General features: G+C 40.1%; 1 protein-coding gene across 3 annotated transcripts in view; it reads left to right on the forward strand.

The window, feature by feature from the left end:
* Positions 1-4,361: 4,361 nt before the first annotated feature.
* The window catches only part of IL17RD (interleukin 17 receptor D), a 93,386-nt gene continuing 82,879 nt past the window's right edge, over positions 4,362-14,868 (forward strand). For 2 of the 3 annotated variants that reach the window (XM_073351494.1, XM_073351496.1), the window contains exon 1: positions 4,362-4,502. In XM_073351494.1, the coding sequence (XP_073207595.1) occupies positions 4,371-4,502 (132 nt within the window). In that variant the 5' untranslated portion in view covers positions 4,362-4,370. Of the gene's footprint in view, positions 4,503-5,037; positions 5,113-14,868 lie in introns of those variants that run through there. The other variant, XM_073351497.1, reaches the window with a different exon arrangement.

Below are 14,868 nucleotides of genomic sequence, written 5' to 3' on the forward strand. Positions count from 1 at the left end.
GAAGACAGGTATTCTTGCAGGTTAAATCCCATGGGAGCATTTATTTTTTGCAATATTTTACTGACATAATGTATGTTCCTGATTTATACTCTGCCACAAAAAGAGGGAGTCTGTACTGCCCCAGTGATTTGATGGCATCATTAAAAGAGGCATCTTTTGTGAAATGGAAAAGGGACACAACACATACTTACATGCTAAAAACTGGCAAAACAAAAGGCAGTGCTAGCTTTCCAGTCTGTCTGTCTACAACATTCTAATTTCTGATCTTGTCTTTCCTGCAAATTTACCTTAAAGAGCTGTCCAAAGCTTGCAGAGCATCAAACTTATTGGATGTTGAGCGAGCTAGACCCTCAGTTAGTGTAAATGAACTCCATTAAAGGCAGTAGAACTATGCGGATTTACACAGGCTGAATCCTCAGCTGGTATAAATCTGCATAGCTCCTATTGAAGGCAGTGGACCTATACCAATTTACACCAGTTAACAGTGTTCATCTATCTGTAGAAATAGTGTGGGGCTAGTCCAGTTATCTGTTATAGCATAACTTTCTACAATGTTGGGGAACTAAATTTAGCCCCTCACTTGTAGAATGGCAGCAGTTGAGAGCATTGTAGAGACAGTGCAGAATCCCTGGAGTGGAATGCATGCCTCTGCCTCCTTTGGCTGATGGGCTCCAAAGGGAGATGTATCCAACCATATGTGGCCAAAAAGAATGTTGTTATAACAACAGCCCTTTATGGTTGGCAAAGGTAAGTAAAAACAAAAACGGGGTGGGGTGTGCCTTGGAAAAAACACCGACCTCATCCTGGAGTAGAAAAGAAGAAATGTGAAACAAAGAGGAATACATAATAACAAGAGTGCCCTCATATGGAAAGTACTATAACTGCAAGTCCTTATGGCTTGGAAATTTACTACTAACAAAGGATGTGTGTTATATACCAGGGGTGGCCAAACTTATTTACTCTCCAAGCCGCATATGACAATCTTCAGAAGTTCGAGAGCCAGTGCACGCCTGCCGGGGTTTCAACCGCGCAGCAGGAGCCTGCTGGGGCTTGGGGCTTTAGCCCCACTACTGTTGAAGCCCCAAGCTCTGACAGGCGCGCCCTGTGAGGCTGAAGTCCCAAGAAACCCTCCCCACTGGGGCAAGGGGGGTGGTGCATGTGGGATCATGTGCCCGTCCCCACCAATTTTTGCCAGGTTTTGCTGCCAGGCCCCACTCAGTCACATGGTGTCCCCGGGCTCCCTCCTTGTATGGCAGCTGCTGGAGCCAACAAGCTGGGAGCTGTTGTCTGAGAGGAGAAGCAGTGGCTAACAGCTGGGAGCTGCAGGGAGTGCTGCTGTTTTTGCTGCTGCCTCTTCTCCCTGAGCTAAAGCAGCAACCCCAGCTCACAGCTCCCATCTGTTTACTACTGCCTCTCCTTGTGGAGCTAACACCTGGGAGCTGTGAGAAGGGGTTGCTGAGGGTAAGGGGGCATGCCTGGGCTATGTGACTCAAGCTGTTGGGGGGGATGAACCTTTAAATTGTGCCCCCAACTCTCAGCAGGCACCAGTTGTCTTTGGCAGAAGACCCTAGCCCCACCACCCCACTGCAGGGCAGAAGCCCTGAGCCCCCCCCCCCCCGAACCTGGTAGGTGGCAAATAGGGGGGAAGGTGGGGGACTCTGCAAGCCATACTTTAACTGTAAAAGAGCTGCATGTGGCTTGCAAGCCACAGTTTAGCCACCCAGCCCCTGCTCTATGCAGATCTCATGCAAGTTTCTGGGACAAACTGAAATATTGCATAAAGTCTGTGGAATTAAGCCCTCTTACACCAGGTCTGACTTTGTCTCTATATCTGTGTTAGTCTGCTTAAAGTGATGTTTAGCACTGCAGCATCCAATTAATATTGCATTAAACATAAGAATTCAGACGAGTAAGATGACATGAAATTTTAAAGACATCTGTATTCTCAGCGACAGTATCAGTGGCCATGTAGGACTTCACAGGTGTGTCACTGTGCTGTACGCCATGGCTAATTGGAACTTGGCAGCACTCAGATAATTCTACTCCAAAGGTACAGACTCCTATTGCTCGAGCCAAAGAAGAGATTCTGTTTTCTGTTAGCCGTATAGGGCCTCTGAAACATTTGAGCATTTCTGGTTCTGTTGATTAGAGGGCAGTGATACACTTATATTCTAGGCAGCTCATTGCAATATTACTTTATATTGCTGTATATATGTCATATGATCATGTAAGGGGAGACCCAACTGTAATGCCTCCATGCAAGCTGACAGGGTTAAGGTTGCTATGCGAAGTTGAGGTAGTCCCTTTTTTCTTGGGAGTGTTCAATTACATGCTCTAATGTAGAGAGACATGTTTGATGGAGTTGCACTTTCTTTTACCAGGAAGTATTCCATTTACTCCAGCCAAATCCCCATAGATAATATATGGAGAAGAATATTTTGAGTATAAAAACTTAAATTAATTGTGTAAGAGGAAAAGAAAATAAGAAAGAGGACTGTAAAAAGATTAAGGAAAATGAGAAAATCTCCGCTTGATAATTATACTTTATTTAAAAAAAACACCTCTGTTGTAAATATTACAAGAATATACATATGCAGAATGCTTTCCTTTTGTTTTCAATAACATACCTAAATATAAGTGAGTGGCCTTATCCTATATAATATTAAATAGAGACAAAGCCATATGATAAGGGTAAGTCTATGTTATTTATTTTTGAAAGAAGTGATTTCTGTTTCACATATCCAAGTCCTGGGTCATTCTTGCTGTGACTTGCTCCATTACAGTTTTTATTCTGATCAGGTTGAGCCATGTAGTCCAGGGGTAGGCAAGCTATGGCAGGCGTGCCAAACGCGACACGCAAGCTGATTTTCAGTGGCACTCACGCTGCCGGGATCCTGGCTACCAGTCTGGGGGGCTCTGCATTTTAATTTAATTTTAAGTGAAGCTTCTTAAACATCTTAAAAACCTTATTTACTTTACATACAACAATAGTTTAGTTATATATTCAAGACTTATAGAAAGAGACCTTGTAAAAACATTAAAATGTGTTACTGGCATGCAAAACCTTAAATTAGAGTGAATAAATGAAAACTCGGCACACCACTTCTGAAATGTTGCCAACCCCTGATGATAGTCCTTTATGGATCCTGCTGGGTTCATTCATGTCATCATCAGGATTGCTTTTGTGGGCAGTGTTAACAATAGTAAAATTATCAAAAGTCATTGGAGCTAAGTGACTTAGAAGCCTAAGTTCCATTTATGTTAAATAAAACTTAGGCTCCTATGTCACTTTAGATGCTTTTGAAAATTTTACCCACAATGCATTTGTCTGTTTTAGGTTAGCTGTTGTAGGAACAACAATCTCCAGTGTGTCCGTAAGGGTGTGTGTTTCTTCTGCTCAAAAAGTTTTTGTTAGTTGACATGACAAGAATACATCAAAATAAGATGCTGTTGTAATTTATATTTATTAGAAACACTATGTTGTTTTTTAAAATAAATTTAGTTTTGGTCAAAGTTTGCAGTATAGCAGTCAGTACAAAAAAGGTAAAATAAACATAAATACAAGTAATTTCTATTGCTTTCTCTACCTTTAAATGTATTGGATTGCATTTACCTTTGGTTTGTCTTTTTTGAAATGTTACCATTTATTCTTTCATTGCAAAATTCTCAGTGTTTTGTGGGCTATAGCCCCAATCCTCTGTGTAGACGTGAGTAACTTTACTCATGACATCACCAGCACTGCTCCCGTGAGTAAAGTTATATATGTGCTTACATGTTTGCAAGAGTGGGGACAAAATCCATATATTGACATTGAAATATACCCACCTCTGGACAAAGTTTAGTGGATAGGTGTACAACGGATGGGGAGAAGACAGGGAAAAATGGTTAGCCACTGGAGCAAACCCCCTATTCTTTAGAAAAATACCATATGATTTTTAATGTCCACGAAGAGGGGACAGGACACGGACAGTTAAAGGCCCATGGGAAACGACACGAGCAACACAAACAATTGCGTGCAAGTCTTGCTAACTTTCCTTTTTGGAGCTGTGATGTTCCTGAGTAACCTCGCCTTCCTTCGATTCCAGACTTTGAAGAAGCATCTCTTTTCATTGCCAAAAAAATAGTACATGAACTAATAGGGGCCTGGGGAGGAGGGACAACGATTGCCTTCTGCGCCAGACACAGTTGTTATAGTTCCCTTCAAAGGGACCAGCCCCCCTGCCACCAGCAGTGATGTGGGGGGGAGTATAGGGGGGCAGGGCAGCAGCTGCACAGTCTCTCGCGCATGCACGCAGCTAAACTGCCCCCCCTCCTCCTCCTGCTGTTGCTTCTGCTTAGACTCCAGTCTCCGTACGCTGCCGCTGCAGACCATGGCACCTTTGCTCCAGCTCAGTTCCTTTTTCTTCACTCTGATCGCCTGCTTCAAGGGTCACCAGCTGGCTGGGGCTGCTGGAGGACCCAGCAGCAGGCGGGGGCCCGCGGCTGACACGTGTGGATGGAGGGTGAGTGGACGGAAACTTTGTTTCTCCCCACAGTCGGGCAGATTCGTGCGCTGAAAGGGGTTTTGCACACTTGCAGGATTTGGCGGCGTGGCGTGGGGAGATGCCAGAGTTTCCCAGCTAAGCCTCGCAAGTGCTGTCCCGTGGGTAGCGGACTCTTTGCAGCCCAGCCCATCTGAGCAGTGCAGGTGTGGTGTCCACCTGTCTGTTCGACTTGCTGCTTCTCCCGAATATGCAAGGAGAGCTCGCTGGGCAGTGTTCATGGGGGAATAAGCTCTTCTGCAACTCCTCTGCTGCTGCTCCAAGGCTCTGCAGCTGGTAATTTGCGGCCAGGAGGAAAGGTGGCATTTCCAGAGAAGGGATAGTTACTGGTTTCTCGCCCTGGGGGAGGGGGGCAGCGTTTAACCAGCGAGTGTGAAGAAATCGCTCAACAGGTCCTTTATCCGCAGCTCTCTCCTTCCTTAACTCGACCTGCCCTGCCAGCAGGATAAAAAGGCGATCATTTGGGCTTTGTTATTTTAATGATTCGAGGCCGGCTTGGGGTCTTAGCTTCAGGGCTGATCATCAGACAGAGGATGTAGGATAAGTAAATTGCTGGGGCGAGAGCTGGAAGGTGAAACATTTCTTTATTGGTCTTTACCTTTTGTTCCTGCTCCTGGTGTTAGCTTCAGATTTCTTGCTGCGTTTTCCTGTTTGTTTTTCAAAAATCACCTTTCAGTGTTTTCTCCCCATAAAATCTAGCGAGAATTCTAGTTGAATTTTGGAGTCCCAAGGACAATAGGAAGGAAAAGACTGACTTTCATTGACTTTCTTTTTTTGTTGGATTCTCACTAATGATTTCATTAGTTTCAGATCATAACATTTGAAAAAGTTACTGCAAGGCACAAGTCAGGGATATGGAGGGAATAGTGTAATTCACTGGAAGTTAGAAAACACTGGAAACTATTTAAGAGAGAGAAAAAATTCACATATTGCATTTTAAGTCACAGTTTACTAGCAAAATATATTTTACTACAATATTAATGTTTCACAAGATGTAAGCAGTGTGTGCCACATATTTTAAACTACCAAGATACATATTTCTGTCAGGTTCAGCAGCAGCTATTAAATATACTGTCACTACCTATTAGGAGTTATAATGCTTGATTAATTTTGCTTATCTTGACATCTAGAGGAATGTGCAATATATATATTGATTTGATTTTTTCTTACGTAATGAATTATATATAAATTAATTATAGCTGGGTCTGTTTAATGTAAAGCTTTTAAAATGCTCCCCTCTAATAAATCTGATAAAAACACAACCTTTCAAGTTACTGTGTAGAAAACCTTGTATCACATACAACAAATTTAAGGTTTTAATTTCCTAAACAAACACTGCAGTCAGTTAGTCTGTGTTACCAATATATTTTTTATTTCCAGTGAGCAGATTTGCCTGACTAGTTTTTTAGATACTGAATCTGATTCTGCAGTACAATTCTTAATTGGGAAAACTCCTATTGACTTCAGTGGGAGTTTTGCCAGAGGATTGACTGCAGGAAGGGACCCATTGTCTTGGTTGTGTGGTATTTATCTTGGACTGCATGTAAGTTCTGCATAGACTTGACATACTATTAAATGACTGATGGCCCCTGTAACACATTGTCTGCTCTGGGGCAGGGCTGCCTTTGAAGTGCTACCCTGTAGGAAGTAAAGAGACTATTTGCTCTATTAAAATTCCTTGGTATTTCCTCTGTTTAACCACAGGCCACTTCCCCTCTGCCACTCTAAAAACTGCAGGGACACTGACTGATTGAAAAGACATAAACCCTGAAGTAATTGTACCTTATTCAAATAGATATTCTTATTGTAGCTTTTTTATAAATGGTTTCTAATCTATAGGTTAAGGGCAGGAACCCTAAATCTAAAAACTTTATATAGAGAGATGAATAGTAAGCATGTCTAATGTGTTTTGAGTAAAACAATGCTTGTTAAGCTAATTTTCACTAGCATAGTATTGAAAAAATATTGGTTCTCCCCCTCTTCCCCCCCAATTTGAGCACTTTTATTTATTCTCCCCAAATTCATGCTCATTTACCTCATATGTGAAATTTTCATGTCATATTCTGCTTAGGTTTGCTTAATTTATTTAAAACAAAAAAAATCTGAGTTTGTCTATGAAATACTATAATATTTTTGCTTTTAATCTAATGTAAATATTTTAAATTTGTCTTTGTTTTATTACAGTAAAAACTTCATTTGGTAAAGGAATAGTGTAGATTTGTGTTGGTAAGAATTTATATTTGCTGTTTTAATTCAGAGATCCTCAGCTTATTCTTAAAAATCATTTGAATTCGCAAAATCTTTAAATATGGACCAGGTCCTGACAACTTTAGTTGCAAAATGTGTGAATTCTTGCAATGTGTTCTTTTGTAGTAGTTTGGTCCCAGTCCTGCAAGACCAGCATGGCTCTGAACAAGCAAAACAGTTAAGCATATGTGTAACTTATGAGCACATGAGTAGTCTCGCTGAGTGAAATCCTCCTGGCCCCACTAATGTCAATGGCAGAACTTCCTTTGATTTCAGTGGGGCCAGGGTTTGACTCATTGACTTCAGTGAGAATTTTAAGGTTTGTCTACACTTGCAGGTTGTATAGGTTTGAGGAAGGATGGAAATTTAAAGCAGAATAGCTATTCTGGAATATCTCTCTGAGTGGACACTTATTCTGAAATAACTATTTTGGTTAATTTCCCCATGTAGGTATTGTAAGGAATGAAGGACTGAGCTTTAAAATTTAGTTGTACATATTTGGGGCCCAGTCCTGCAAACAGTGAAGCACATGGGTAACTTTACTCACATAATTAATTTTGTTGACTCCGAAGGGGCCACTCATGTGAGTAAAAACAACAAGGAGTCCGGTGGCACCTTAAAGACTAACAGATTTATTTGAGCATAAGCTTTCGTGGGTAAAAAGCCCACTTCATCAGATGCATGGAGTGAGTAAAGTTTTCCACATTCTTAAGTTTGCAGGATCAGGCCCTTGACTCTGTTCAGACTAAAACATAAGATCAATGAGACTTATTGACTGAGAGAAAATACAGCATTTGGCATATTTTAAAGCAAAAAAACAAAAAGAGTATTGTACGTTGCACACAATAGGGGCTCCTTGCATTCCTCCATTCTCCCCCAGAAGCTTCCTGTGTGCCACCCTCCCATCCACTTCTATTTCAGGGATTTTTGGTAGCCTTTATCATCCAGTCCCTCATGCCATGGGCTCCTGTGTGTCCCCCTGTTCCCTCATGCTAGGATTCCTCATTCCCTTCCCAATGCCAGGTGCTCTGTGTGCAATCCATTCTACCCATGCCTCCCCCCACCATCTTTCTTTCTTTTCTTTGTCAACATTTTAAAACTGTATTAGGAGGAAAGGCAGAACACAGATGGGGTGTTGTTATGCTGGTTGGTGTTAATGGCTACCATCAACCAGTTCTTTCATTTGTAGACAATTAGAAGTGGTTGAAGGTGCTAGCTCTGCTAACTAGATGCCAGGGGCTCCTTGTGTCTCCTCCTTTCAGTTTTCCAATTTTCACTAAAATCAACAGGATTGTGTGCATGGATGCCTAGAACATTCTCTGAAATTTTGGAATTGGTTTGCTGTGGTGTTAAAAGTTACTGTTACATTCACACAGCTAGAGAAATGTTGAGTGTAAGGCCTCACAAACTCAACCAATTATCTAGTCTAGACAACTGGATTAACTACTTTAAGATCTAGGGTTTCACTTATCAGCTGGTATAGTAAAAAATCTGACTATTTTTTTCTCTGTTTAAAAATAACTGTGTTTATGACCTGGTCTACACTTAAGTTATATTGGCATAGCTGTGATAAGCAGGGATGTGAAAAAAACACACCCCTGACATAGGTAGGTTGACAAAACCCCCACTATAGATGCAGCTATGCTGACAGAAGAGTGCTTCTGTCTGCACAGTTAACATTGTTCAGGAAAGTGGTGTTTCTACACCAACAAAAGGAGTTTGCGTCCAGACTTGGGGGCTGTGCTGGCATAGCTATGCCAACATAACTATTCTGGCTTAGGCTCTGAATTGTAGAGCTAGCCTCTTAACTACATTTCCATAAAAAACATGCTAACTACAGCATGTCTACTGCTTTCTGTTTATTTAAAAACCAACAACACAATTTAAGTATATACACTACTTGAACAGGAAGATGAGTCTCTTCATTACATTTGCTTTATATTGGGTCTGAGCCTTTCTTCCATAAAAAGCATTTAGTCTAAATATTGCAAGTAATATATTTTCAGAGTTGGCTTTCAAATGCAGAAAACATTCAGAGAAGAAAAATGATGTAAACATATTCCAGTTTACGTATAATAAACTTGTTCTGAATATTGACAATAAAATGCATCTTTAATCTTTTACATGTATTTTATTGTGTAATTGTGTACTTTGACTATTCAGGCCATTCACAAGGCTCATGACCTAACAAGCATTTCTGTAGTTTGAAGGTTCCCCCAGGAATATTATGGACTGGATTTGTTCCCTCTTTATAATGCATACCATGGTTTAGATTTCAACCAACAGAAGTTGCCTCTTAACAACTTGAAACAAATTGATCAGTCAGGCTAATTTCAAAATCTAGATTATTTATTTAAGGGGCAAAACAAATACTTAATTCATTTAATAGATTTAAATATTTTCTTGTCCACTGGTGGAAAAAAGTTAAGCCATCATTAGATGACTCCAGCTTTTCTTTAGTTAATTACTTGATAATGTTAGTGTAATGTGGATGTTAGTTCATTAAAGCTGCAACATTTTAAATGGGTGTTTAATAAGGACCAGCTGTCTTTTCCAACAGATCCGTCCAAAGACGATGAAACACAGCTTTGATGTGAATTTGCCCATTTAATTCTGCTGAGAGGCTGAAGTTTGCCAATTAATTTGGCATTTTATTAGGATACTATAAAAATGACAGGAGTGCGAAATTTTATTGGTGAACAATAAGACTAAAATTGGTCTTCAATCTTTAAATGTGAAAATAATTTCTCTTTACTCGTGCTTGTAAAATATTAAGTATAATGCTCCCAATAATGTTAAATGGTGCTTGAAGGAGGAAACTCCAAAAGTTTTATTTTTGTTTTTCTGAAAGTTAACGATTTACCTTGAAGTTTTATGCTGTATTTATGCTTTGTTTATCTGTTTAACATAAAACTGAACATTGTGTAAAAACTGATATATAAAGCATAGCACAATTTGAAAAAATACATATAATTTACATCTCTCGTTGTAGAGTAGCAGCTGTGAAGTGAGCTGTAGCTCACGAAAGCTTATGCTCAAATAAATTTGTTAGTCTCTAAGGTGCCACAAGTACTCCTTTTATCTCTGGTTATATAGCTCCATTAATTTTGTGATGTTCCCTTGTTCTTCCCTCCCCATAAAACTATATTAATTTTGACAAACAATTTTGTGGAAGAAGGGCAAGTCACAGGAGCTTCTAATTGCTACTTTTTAATACTTTCAAGTGGACATTCAGATTTATTTATTTTAAATCCATATATTTTTGAAACCCTATTTCGAGATTAGAATTTAAATATAAACTGTTAGGATAAAATCTTTTTTCCAGTTTATCACACATGTTTTTACCAATTGTAAATTAATCCAGCTATTTACCTTTCCAAGCTTTTTTGACAATTATAGCCACCATTGTTTACGCTTGTACCTTTGCCTCTGTATGAGTTTCCACAAGAGATTAAAATCAGAGATAATGATTACTTTACAGCATGTAGCAGTTTACTACAGTAATGGATGGTTTCCTACAGCTGTTTTGATGTGCAATATTTATTTAACCAAAACACATGGTTTAGACTTTAGTGACAATCTTAAATCCTGCTAGCTGAGCCATATATTTAAAACATCTTCTGCATGCTTCCTTTTCCAGCATGTTAGGCCTTATGTTACCTTAGCAATATGTTGTGCATTCAATAGCATTCTGAAAACATCTCTTCCTGGTTTCAGAGTAGCAGCCGTGTTAGTCTGTATCCGCAAAAAGAAAAGGAGTACAAGGTGCCACAAGTACTCCATCTCTTCCTGGGTTTCACAATAACTGTCATCAGTCTGTAGAATAAGTGACCCCAGAATTCCACAGTGATGTGAAAAGTGTAATATTGACCTATGTAATCTAGGGGTCTCTCTCTCTCTCTCTTTTTTTAAAGATAAATAGTCTTGGAAGGATTAGTTTTTATCAGTCAATTGGGTAAAGTCATTATCACCATACACACCCAAAAATATGTGAAAAAATATATCCATGGATAATTGAAATTTACAGATAGACAAAGTAAGAAAAATGCTGCTGGAGCACTTATTAGAATTTGATTTAGGGATAGTTACTTTGAATATTTTCACATTTTATATTGGCAATTTGTGTTTTAACCGTTATATAGCTTTAACTTGCTGAATGTCAATGTCTGCTGTCATTAAATAATTATTGTCTGATCCCTCCCATAATTTCCCAGGAAAGTGAACATTTAAATGGATAAAAATAGAAAAAATATTAAAAATAAACTAGTACTATCAGTTCAAATTATAAAATAATCTATAATGTTGTTTGTTTCTGCAATTGAATGTGGCATCTGTATTAAGTGTATATAACCATACAAAATGTACTTCCGAAAGTTAATTCTTGCACGTATGCCAGGAACTTAAATGAGTGTGGTCAGCAGATATTGAGCAATGTAGGGAAGTCAAGTGCATATTGTTTAGCATATTGTGCTATAACAAGTTTCCATGTTACAGATGTTTTTTAGTAAATCTGACTGATCTTTAAACTCCACTGGAACCGTTTCTAATAACCAGTTTTCAAATTGTAGGTATTGATTTGTAAAACTCTTAGAAATAAATGGTCTGACAAACACTCTGATAGAAGGAGTTGATAGTACCACTATAATGGCTTACTATTTAACAGATGATTTTTCAAAAGTGCTCTAAAATCCACAGGCTTATTTGGATTGTCTTAAAAATTGCTGTGCCTCCTGGGACCCAGGGTAAAATTCATGGTGGTTTGAGCAAGGGGTTTCCAAGATATAGCCCACTCCTCTCCACCTCAAAATGGAATCCAAATGTTACAGTTCTTGTAATTTTATTTTGCCTATTGTGGCTCTGATCCTCCCCAAATTGATATCATCCACTCAGGATTGATCTCAGCTAGTGTCTGGTACCCACTCCTACTCTGAGAAACCAAGATTAAAAAAATTATTCAAGGTAAAAGTTGGATCTACAATATGGCTTGAACCAAGTTGACATGTCAGAGGAAGAAATTTGCCCATGTGCATCAGGACAAAGTTTAGTTGCAAACCAGAATGGTTGCAGACAGCCTGACATCAGATTAATTGGGGGCTAAAAGATGACATACTGTGGCTCGTGAACCTGAGCACTACCCATGTACTGTGAATTAGTTCAAGTCCTACACTTGGGAGTTTTCTGAGGCTGTCTTGTGCACATTATTTGCATTGTGCAGGGTCTTCTGGAAGTTTTGCCTACAATCATTATGCATTCTCAGATTTTGCTTTAGAGGAAGTGTCAAGAAAAATAGCATTAATTAAATAAATAGAGGGGAGATTAAAGATTCTAGTAAGCAGCAGCATTAGGATAATGTAACCATGCCACATGCTCCTGACACATTTTCTGAACAGTGGGTCTGAGTGTGAGATACGTATAGCAAAGGAAGTAGCTGTGACTCTCATCAATGTCAGTATGATCAAAGTGATTATTGAGCATCAAGAAACTATCCATAGTTGAGAGCCCTGTTCTAAAAACTCGTGTGAAGTCAACATTGACTAATGCACTGTCAGAATATTGTTATAAATCAAATCAGTAACCATCGACACAAACCAAAGGTTCAGACCTTTTGATTTTCCCCTTCAGAATGTTGAGGTTCCTTAGAAAAATTGTAGTTCTTTTAAACAAACAGACCAAAAAAAAACCTCAAATGACATTCCCTCGTCACAAAGGGTTATAAAAAGATCAAGCAATCCACAAATGGCAATAAATATTTTAAATGATAGTCCAACATAAAAGCTAGAATTTATGTAGAACCTTTTTCATTCTGTTAAAATGAAAATTTGGTGCAGTTTTAACTGTGGTAGCTCTGCTGCTCCCCTGTAATATTGCTGTGCCACGTTAGAGCCAGAGGTAGATTTAGTGGTGCAAGTTGGGATCATTTGCTCAAGGGTTTCTCAGATACCGTCCCCAAATAAGGAGCCTTTTTAATAATCAAAGTACGAAAGTACACACACATAGGGTGATTGTCTTGAAAATGGGTATGCTGTAAGAGAGACTGGGATAGCATTTGCAGTGCAAATTTGGGGTCATTTGAACAAGGGATTCTCAATATAAGGCCCCTCCCATCCTATCAGCTTCTTTTAATTTTCACTAATATCTATGTGAACAGTATGATTATTTTGAATATTGCATACCACAACAGAAACAGGGGTATGCTTCTGCATACAAATTTGAAGTCATTTGCTCAAGGAGTTCTTCAGATTCAGCCCCCAATAAAGAGATTATTTTAATATAAAATTGCTCTAAAACCTACATGCATGGTGAGATTGTCCTGAAAACTGATATTTCGTAACAGGGGATGGGGTAGATTTGGGGAGGTGGTGAGGAGATCACCCATGGAGATGAACAGGCCACTTCAAACCTCAGCGATCCTTATAGACTTCAGAGTATTGTGCAGGGCACCTTCCCCAACATTTGCCCTGAATGGAGCATGGAATCTGGGTCTTCCCTCCATGCCCCTTTGCTGCCTCCAGCTGGTAGATGTGCTCCTCACAGCCCATTGGTTTATCACCTACCTTCCTCCTCATTGCCCCTACACTCATACTGGGGACATTCAGGGTCCAGGAGGAGGCCAGAGATTGCAACAGCCTGCCAGTAATGTGTTCCCAGAAAACTTTCTTGTGCCCCTGCATAGGTACTCCCTAGTCATACCCCATCATTACCACCACTTACTGAAAAAACAAGTGTCATTCACTGCCCAAAAACTTTATTGTTACCGGTTAAGGTTGACTGGCAGTGCCACATACCCTTCCAGAATGTCAATTGCACTTGTTCTTTAAATCTCTAAAACCAGGAAAAGATGAGTTACGGTGCACATCAGCCCCACTCTATAACATTAACTCTGCCCTCTTTGAATGATGCTCCAACCTGCTCTGACAGACATCATAACACTCTATTTTTCCATATGATATGGGATACTGTGGGGATGGAGCACATGCCTATGGTAGGAGAAACTGTCACACTGTGTCCTGAGTAAGGCAAAAGTTGCGTTTGGGGCATGCTTCATGAATACCAGCTGGGTAGGCCTGGCCTATACTTGATTATTTTACCTACTCTGCATAAACCATCTGTGAAGAGGCTCCCCCTTCAGCTCCTGGAAACACTGGCTACACTCTCTGTGAACACTTCCTGTGAATTAAGCACCACACATGGTCCAGCAGGGTACAAAGTGTCTTTATTGTGGTTTATGCTCCAATATATCACAACATAGCAGCAGTTATCTGGAACCCTCTTCCTGCTCTCTGGCTCAGCCTTTTGTACTACTTGCTTTGTTCTCAGAGCTACCCAGCTGGCAAGCTAATTACCTCATTAGTTCATCAGGCTCCCTACAGGTGCAAATGATCCCTTCTACTCTTCCAAACCCAAACTACCTAAGCCTCTCCTACTCTAACTACACACAGTGCTCTGGGTGTTCTAAGTGACCAGGATGCTGGCTTACAAAGGCTCAGTTTATAACTGCTAACAGCACCCTGTCACACCAGATGTTACCACCCCTTGACTCTTGTCCTCAGGATTCCCCTTGCAACACCACCAGCATCTCTGCTCTGTAATGCACTGTCATGTTTACAGTAAGACTGTTACAAATCCCTCAATAAGAATATTGTGCTCCTCTATTTGCATAACCCGCATAATTCAGCACAGAAATCCGGGGTCCCAGATCCATTGGGTACAGATGCATCACTCTTCGTATCACAGTGTAAGCTGCAGCTACTTGTTGCAATTAATCCCAGAATTGACTACCTAAGCCTCTCCTACTCTAACTACACCCAGTGCTCTGGGTGTTTTATGTGGTGTGGTGTGACCCACAGAATTGTATTCTCCCATTTAGCTGCATGCCCTCCAACTGTCCTTCACTTTGTTAGGGACAGTTGGAGGGCATGCAGCTAAATGGGAGAATCCAATTCTGTGGGTCACACCACACCACATAAAATGGTACACTCCTCATGTCCGTTGATTATAGGGCAGTCCTGGGCAAAACATACTATCCCCAGTTTATCGTATTAGTTCCAGGGGGCAGAGTTAAGGTTGTGAGGAGGACTGT

This window comes from Lepidochelys kempii, chromosome 7 (assembly GCF_965140285.1).
Source record: "Lepidochelys kempii isolate rLepKem1 chromosome 7, rLepKem1.hap1, whole genome shotgun sequence".
Taxonomy (NCBI): Eukaryota; Metazoa; Chordata; order Testudines; family Cheloniidae; genus Lepidochelys; species Lepidochelys kempii.